Source organism: Scaptodrosophila lebanonensis, unplaced genomic scaffold (assembly GCF_003285725.1).
Source record: "Scaptodrosophila lebanonensis strain 11010-0011.00,11010-0021.00 unplaced genomic scaffold, SlebRS2 tig00000024-arrow-pilon, whole genome shotgun sequence".
Taxonomy (NCBI): domain Eukaryota; kingdom Metazoa; phylum Arthropoda; class Insecta; order Diptera; family Drosophilidae; genus Scaptodrosophila; species Scaptodrosophila lebanonensis.
Genome location: NW_022060538.1, coordinates 5,684,796 through 5,693,942, shown reverse-complemented (window position 1 = coordinate 5,693,942; position 9,147 = coordinate 5,684,796). Strand labels below are relative to the sequence as shown.

General features: G+C 37.3%; 1 protein-coding gene across 1 annotated transcript; it reads left to right on the top strand.

Annotated features, from left to right (window-relative positions):
* Positions 1 to 7,068: 7,068 nt before the first annotated feature.
* LOC115621550 lies at positions 7,069 to 8,521 on the top strand. The gene is made up of 2 exons (XM_030515218.1): positions 7,069 to 8,146; positions 8,224 to 8,521. The coding sequence occupies exons 1-2, from the start codon at positions 7,088 to 7,090 to the stop codon at positions 8,230 to 8,232; spliced, it is 1,068 nt and encodes a 355-aa protein (XP_030371078.1). The 5' UTR covers positions 7,069 to 7,087; the 3' UTR covers positions 8,233 to 8,521.
* The last annotated feature ends 626 nt before the right edge of the window (positions 8,522 to 9,147 follow it).

The window sequence follows — 9,147 nt, the reverse complement described above, 5'->3', positions numbered from 1 at the left end:
AGTATCAGCTTTTTGTTAATTTTGGAAATTTTACTTCCTTAATTTTATTTATCTTTATTGAATTATATTATACACAAATTTCACAAAAAACTAAAACAAATATTGTTTTTATATAAGCCTAGTCAATTCTGTATTCTATTTTATAAAGTACATACTCATACATATATTTTGTAAATTGTTTACTCGTATACATATATGTATGCTGTATCTTCAAATAACTTTAGCTTTTTTGACAATTGGTTAAATGAACTAATTTTATAAATTTTGTTAAGCCCTCTTTACTTGTATATGTTTATTATAATAATTAGAAATAATAATCTACTACAAATTTTTGGTGTGGTTTAGTTTGGAATTTGTATTCTGTTTTAATTTATATTTTAAAATTAAAGGCACTCCGCCACTCTTCGGCTCGATCTTCTGTTGGTCTATGGTTATTGGCTACTCAAAATTATATTGTCGGTCATTAAATAGATTATACTTCCTATGTATCTATATATATCTATGTATCTATTAATAATTACGATGTTCTTAATTTATGGCTAATTCGTTCTGGGTGGTATAGAACGGAAAGAAACCACTGCAGCAAGCTTGTTAGGTACCTTCCTGTCGATCGAACTATCGCCAGACTCAAGAGGAGAATACCGGCAGATTAGGTTAAGGTAACATAAAGTCCTTTTGAATGTTTTTCTCCATCTGTCTTCAATAGTTGCACACTTAAACTTTGTGTAAATATAACTGGGGTATCTGTCCAAAGATGCAGTCCAATTCTCAGAAAAAATAATAAAAGCAGAAAAATACAAAAATGTGAAATAATTGTGTTCGTCATTCGAAATTCCTAATTCATCAACAAATGTGTTCTCAATAATGGTTTTTTAAATGTTGCATCCTGTTATTATAATCATATTGTTTATAAAATTCAAAAGTAACAGAGAACGCCAAAACTGTGTCTATTATCTGCATTAGAAAAATGATTGAAATTTCATTATAATTGCAAGTTTTACTTTTTACCTAAATATATTTAAAAACTTTTTTTCAAAACAGTGAACTACGTGAGTTTTACGAGTGGTAGAATTATTTCAACTCATTCATTCACATGCCACACAACTCTAGTGCCAATGTCGTGTCGTTCCCGTCGCCGTCGTTGTTGGCCACGTTTGGTTATGTGGCGACAAACCCAATAGCTGCCAAAGCTGGTGTTTTATGCATGAGCCAGTCCAGGCGGCTATATCTGAGCTGATGTATCTGCGAGATACATACATACAAGTACAAGCATGCATACATAGATACCTGTGTACGAGTAACTGTGTGTAGAACGTGCCTGGGCACATGCGATGCGAAAGGAAAGCCACGACCGGGCCTCTTGTACTACATAATTGTGGTTGAATTTCTTGCTTCTTTGTTGCTTGTTGCTGTTGCCAGCTTTTCACCAAATTTTAAATGAAAACACATTTTCTGGATTCTTGGCGAGGCTGCGCCTTACTTTCGCCGTCGCCATCGTCATCGCCGTGGCCGTTGTTGCCACTTGACCAGTGGAAGTGTTGCAGGTGGCTGGCGAAGCACAAAGGGATTGGATACCACTGCCACTTTGTGCCATTGCCATGCCGCAAGCCGTGGCACTTTTCAACTAATAAAGCTTCAAAATTATTCAACTTGAAATTTATGCCCTCCACTGCACAGATTTTGACTAATGGCCACATCAGCTACTTGTTGGTGTTGGCATTGCCGTTGCCGTTGCTGTTACTGTTGCTCTTGGCCTTTCCGCTATCAGTATTTTGCCTTTGCCGCACATCAAATGCCTCCCTAAACAGCGGCACTTTGGTTAATGATTTTCCTTTTCGGGCTACTAATTTTGATTTTCGGCAAAATGGCTTTGCCAGTTTTTCACGCTACTTTCACTGCATTCGGTGGAAAGGTGTCGAAGGTGGCGAAGTGGTCGCCATTGATCCGCCATCATGACTGGACTGAGAGTTATTTGTTTTATGTTCGAAACATTATGCGGTAGCGTTATTATAGCAATATATTTTGAGAGCCTAACGACCGTCCTTTTGTCTCGTTTACAGAATGATATCAAGCTCAGTTCGTGAATTAAAGTCAATGAACTCAAATGAAAATTGCGGTGTAGGGCAGTTCAACAAATGCTCAACTACTATATGTAAGTAGTCGGGAAATTCAATCAAATTAATGAGAAATTTGTGCTAGCGTCCTATAAAAGCGGATATACTTATGCTACAATTATTACGCTCTACTGACATGTTCGTAAATTGCTTCTTACTGTCGGTTTTACAGTTTTTTACTTCCGATTTATTGTTTTTCCTTTAAAACTTGATGGCTATTTGAAATATATTGTGCGTTTAGCAGCTGCCTGCTTAAAGAAAAGCTTATCGGTAGCTTTTAAAGAGATTACTAAGTTTGGTGTGCGGGCTCTCCGTAGGCATGTTGTATTGTTTTCGCTGAAGAATTCTCACTCAAAAGCGTCAATTATTTAAGCATTTTATGTTATCAATAAACAATAAACTCTGTAGCCGAAAAGTGGGAGGTTTTACAAACTAAACAGCTTATTTATTTACCTGGAAAAAAGCATAGTAACAGACTAGACAGTTGCATGAATGGCAAAAAAACCAAATTCGAATGCACAATGCTCAAAATGAGTTGAGTGAATTAGAATGCAAGGTAAACTGATATGAATGAATGAGTATACACACGTACAACTCAGTCGAAATGTAGAAAAACGAATTGAATGGAGTGAGAATACGAAAAACTTAGACGTAACTCTCGAATGATTCGAATGACAAACCGGTAAAGAAGAAAGAAAAACTGTAGTCAATAAAATGGTTGATATTTATATTTTCATTTGTATTTATTTTACTTATTACTAACATAACAACATATTTATTTTATATTCGAATTTAAAAACATTATTTGGTTAATTTTGTCAGGATTGTTGGCTAATAGACAACATTTTTCTGTTATTAAATTTATAGCGTTTGAAAATGTGCGTTCCGAAGCCACGCTACTGGCTGGAATGCAAAATATTTTGCAGCTTGTTTTGGGCAACAGAGGAACTCCCTCCTTTATATAATGAATTGTACAGGACAAATACGACGCTTTTAAATAATTATCTGTCCATATATCACTGGTGATGGCATATCGAAAGGCAATTTCGGCCTTTATCGGACCAAAGTGAGCAGATTTTACAATAACTAGAGTAACTCGAATAAATCGAATGTTTTCCGATACGTCAATTGTTTCTTTCCGTTTTACGTTTCATTTATTCTAACTCATTTCAATGAATGTCGTATGCTATGAGACACAAGACGCAGTCATATTCATACAAATTCATTTCATTTTCATTGTCCCACTTACTCAACTCAATTCGATTCCATTCCTTTCAACGTACCTTATGAGTGAAGCCATGCAGCTGTCTATAACAGATCCCATTTTACAAGTATAAATACAAATACATGTCTGTCTGTCCATTTGTTTTTCCTTGAGCTTAATATGGGAGGGGAAATATTTATAGTAAATATAATTATTTAAACCGACATCGATGAGTAATATCTGCAAGATATTTTTATATAATTAAAACCTTTTCCCTTTCCTTTTGATTCCTGTCATTGCACATTTTTCTCTGATACTTTTTTTCTATGTGCAAATGATAGTAAGATCGAAAACGCGATTCCTTGACTCCTCGATCTGTTGAAATGTTTACCACAAATTGATGCCTGCTTAGGTAAAAAAATAATAAATCAGCGAAAACAGCTAAACTGTAAGTATGCTTATCGTTCCTATATAGCTTTCATACGATTTTTCCTAATCATACTATGTGCTACAGTGGCACAAGATATTCTGAGAATTCATTCAAAACGGTGCTTTATAGCCTGCATGAGAAAAATAAGTTCAAATATCACAAAATATTAGATAAAGTTGTTTGTTTATTTCTGTAACAAAAATTAAAAACAACAAATGTTAACAAAAATTGGTACATAAATTTCATGCAATTGGTAAGCTATATCATAAAGTATGTTTGTTGCTGTCAGAGTAATGATTGATTGAACGGTTGAAGCGTAAAGGAAATGAAGGTGGTGGGATATAAGAGAGGGGCTTTAAGTTTACTGTACATTTTTATAGTCAATAAAATGGCAATGGATCCGCAAAACCCCAAACAACTTATTTTTAAAATAAAAATACACAAATATTGATGGCAGAAACATCCTTTGCTCCATTTCGGCTTTAATTTCTTCAAAGATCTAAATTGTAGTGACAATTCAATGTCTGCGCATTACCCTACCAACTGAAGTCATTGACAAGTTACAAGTCAGTTTATCCACAAATATTTGCACATTATTATTGTGATGTAGTTAAAGTCTACCCTCTAGCAAATGCAAAGTCATGTCCATGACCACCGGCTTTAGAATGAACAAGCGAAAAACTAATGCTGAACTCTTGAAACTCGGACAGATAAAGCGCCGAGTCATTTATTCATTCATACAACTCATGTCCATCATCACAGGTTCGAATCAAACTGTCAAAATGTCTGTCTATCGGAGCAAACATTGCGCATAGTTGGGCCTCATAGTATGTTCCCTGACCCGGGTGGCTGCCTTTGTTGTATTATGCAGGCGTATATGTTCGCATCCGTACGAGATTATACGCCTCAGCATGCATATCCATGTCGCTGGTACATATCTCTTTCAGATCTGAAGCGCATGTGAAACTATTGCGATTGTTTGTGCTACGTGCCTCCAAAGTGCCACACGCAGCAGTCAACAACCAACAGCCAACCAGCTGGCTACAACCACATTTCCATTGGCAAGGCCAAACAACAGTGGCAGCTTGTAGGGGCAGTGGCAGTGGCAGCTTCATTGTTGCCGTTTCCCGCCTTCCGCTTACACTTTTCACTGGTTTTTAAGCTTCGAGCTTTACCAATGGCTGGCCAAACACATAGATATTTGAACTTTTTTTCTGTGCCATTTTGTGGTTGAGTACAAGAAGCGAAGCCACAACAGCAGCAACTTCTTTGTGGTAACGTTGAAAATTAAAACAAGAATTACGCTTTAATAAACAGCAACTGAAATAACAATAACGATAGCTTAGCTAAAGCACTTCACCACTGCATTCGGTATTTAGTCTTTGTGGCTTATGAATGTGTGTGAAATTTTTCATTTTACGACAGAGAAAGTAAAAAAAACCAACAACAACAAATAAAAGACTTTTTGTATACTACACACACCATAGTTATGTTCTGAATTCTTTCGACTTTGCTTTATTGGTTTGGCTTGGCTTCGCTTTGTAGTGGCAAAAACCTGTGCTCAGGTCAAAGTTTGCCAGCAGCTTGAATTGCTGGCCAATTAACAACATTTTGCGCGCACTTTCGGTTTTTCAGAACATGGAAAAGTTTTATGGTCAACTTTCTATTTCATGCAGGGCCATAGCGGGCGGTGCCACCCCAACCACTAAGTATACTACATGCTTGCCATTATGAAAACAAAGAGAAGTATACATATACATATGAGTGGTATATGTGTGTGGAAAACCAAAACAAAGAAAGTGAAAACTTTTATTTTAGGTGGTGCTGGCCTTGTCGCTTGCAATTGACATTAATCAAAGCGACGAGTGCAACTTGCCGCAAGCCAAGCTCACAAATCTCACGCTAATTAGCTTTTATGTGTGACCGACTGACAGGTAAAAACCGATGCCACGATAAGATCGTGTGACAGTTGGCGCGCTTTCAACGCCACCGAACGGAAATCGCAAGCCAGGCTCAAAATGTGTCAAACATACGAGCGCAATCAGCGACCGCAACAACACCAACCAACAAAACTCTAATAAGGTTATTGGTAGGGTTGTAAAAAAACATGGATTTTTTTGCCATCGTCGATGATTTGATAAAGAGTATTCGATATTTTCCGATGTTTTTTTGAACGCCAAAAACATCGGAACATTAGTTTTAAAAGAATTTTAAAAGCAACTGGAATCTTGTTGGAGACTTAAGGGTTAAAGCTAAATATAAATTTCACAATGCCGAAAAATAAACAAATCGATGCATCGATGGTTTGTCGCGATTTATCGAACTACAATCGATGGCAGTTTAAGATCGATTTTGTGAATCATCGATGCTTTGTACTTTATTTACAACCCTGCAAAAAAATCGGTTATCGAATCAATATAAACGAATGCGACCAAGGGTAGCGACGATCAATCTGATTGATGGAATTTCAATGCCCAAACGCAATAATACTGGTAGTGCATTCCAGGTCAAGTTGGTTAGACCAAATATTAAGTATATATTAAAGTTAAAATTTAAAAAATATGCAAATTTGTAAATAATTTAATTTAATCTAAATATAAATAAATGGCGCTTCCGGCTTGCGTTGCTGCGCCACTGAATTGAATTTGAATCTTTCCGCCGTCACATCTTTCCCAATACGTCCTTCGCTTTTTATGGCTTCGAATACGTTCTTGATTGAGTACCCACTGTCGTCCACCTTTCGTCCACTTTCGTCTGTACAAAGGACGCCCCCTGTTGGTGTTTCTTGGATCAGACTTTTTTTTTTTTTAATATTGTCACAAAATTTGGACAATATCGGTCGAGCGGTTTCGGAGTCTATACGGAACATACATATATATATATATTTTATTTCTAGAGAAGATACATATTTATATTGTAAACAAAGTGGCAGTTACTAGTTCTCTCATTTGTACTAATGACCTAGTTCGTAGATCTAGCTCGTAAGATGAACTACGATAACTGCGTTATCGATATCAATCAATTACTATATACTCAGTTGTGCTTGTGTGGTCGCCAGAGGCGGACAGCAAACGGAGTTCATTTAGAAATACCTAACAGTGAATGTATAAATGTATATATTAAACAACATTGTAAAATAAGCACACAATTAATAAACTATATTACACTATATTACAATTCAGATGTGGGGTGAAGCCACAGCCCTCTGTTAAGTTAATGAAGTATACCGAAATTATAAAGCTAAATAAAGAAGAACTGTGCGCGTTGTTAACCGAAAGAGGTGTACGCTTAGATAACGGCGCCTCAATTTACCAACTGCGCACAGCGGTAAAAACAGTGATGGATGAGGAGAGGGAAAGAGCACAAACTGAATGCAAGACCCAGAATTTGGTAGAAATTACCTCTGTACAGCCGCATGAAATTAATATCGAGTCAAATCACGTTGAAGGCGAAATCAATGCAGACACAATTATGAAGAAATGTGGCGCCATGGTGGTATGCGACGACGCTTCGAAATTTTGCAACGCCGTTCAAACCGTGGAGGCGGCTGAGAAGCGTGATTTTGAAGAAGACAAAATGGCGGAGTTGCAGCGTGTTGAAGTAGGAATGAGTCACCTTTCTGTGGAATCAAGAGCGTCCAGTGTTGCTGAAATTTATCCTAGCCGTATCGATATAAAAGACTTGGAAGCGGTCGTGCAAGCATTCTCTGGCGATGATAATTTGCCCGTTCGTTTATGGATTGTCGAATTTGAGACTGCTTGTAGCATGCTTGGAGTGCCAGATGAACGTTTGTGGATCTATGCAAAGCGTTTATTGAGTGGATCGGCAAAGGAATATTTCCTCCATCAAGGAGCCATACCGTGGGGCGATTTACGTAAGCAGCTTATGGATGTATTTGGGGAGGAGTGCACGCGCTTGGAGATTGGCGAGCAGTTAAAAAAATGCAAGCAAGCTAAAGACGAATCGGCTTTTCATTATTTTATAAGAATGTGCAGTATTGCGCGTCAAGCCGATTTGGAAGATTGCGACGTCATCAAACACATTGTGTGTGGCTTGCGCGATGGAGTTGGTATTACGTCATCGTTGTTCTTTTGTCAGACCCTAAAAGAGCTACGTCAGAAAGTGATCCAGCTCGACAAAATCCGGCCGTTGGTGTTATTGAACGAAGCAGGCTCTACGAATAAAGCTACAGTACGTGAAGTCCGCTGCTACAACTGCCGTCAGATGGGTCACATATCGACTGAGTGTAAGAAGCCGAAACGTCCAATCGATGGATGTTTCACTTGCGGGGAGAGAGGCCATCAGCATCGGGACTGCCCGAAACGCCGTATGAAAGATACAGTTGCCGCTACTGCAGAGCTGGTAAAGGAAGAAGACGATGTGGCAGCCATACAATTAGTGAGTTTTTGTTTGTTAAGTAGTAAATGTGGATGCACAGATTTTACAACAATTCTTTCTCTTTTTGATACTGGCAGCCCAGTTAGTTTTATATATAAATCCGTAGTACCAAATGATTTTGTATTGGAAAATCCATTTATGAAGAAATATCATGGACTGGGAGGAACCCAACTTTCTGTTTGCGGACAAGTGAAATCCCGTATTAAATTTAATGGAAAATATTATGAAATTTTACTTTTAGTTATAGATAATGGTAGACTACCAACACAGTTAGTGCTTGGGAGAGATGCCCTCAGTATCCTCCAAGTTCGATTAATACAAAACAATGTTAAAGCTGTAAATCAGAATGTCATTAAATGTGAATATAAATCCTTCTGTGCATCCCTGTTTAAGAACATATCTAAAAATAATGTAGCCGGTAACAATTCAGTAATTAAGTTTGTAAAAAACAGTTATTTGTATAACCGTTGGTTGTTGGAGCTGCATGATGTATGTGCCGGAGTGGCGGCAATAGTGGACGAAAAGGTTGATGTTGGCTGCGAATTTGGTTTGAATAGAGCTGAACAGTGTAGAGATCTTATTTATAATAATTATATAAATTCTTGGAGTAATACAATGATTGAACCGATAGGAAAAATAAGCATCCGATTAACTAATAGTACCCCTTTTAGCTTTGGTCCGAGACGACTTTCATTTTATGAGAAGGGCAAAGTTTCAGAAATAATTGAGGAATTAATGGCATTAGGAGTAATTAGACCAAGTAATTCACCGTATGCATCTCCAATTGTACTCGTTAAAAAGAAATCCGGTGAAATACGTATGTGCGTTGATTATAGATGCTTAAATAAGCTAACAGTTCGTGATAATTTTCCTCTGCCGTTAATTGAGGACTGCCTAGAATATTTGGAAGGAAAGACATACTTTTCGGTGATTGACCTCAAAAGCGGATTTCACCAAATAGGAGTAAATGAAGATTCAATTAAGTATACAGCCTTTGTAAC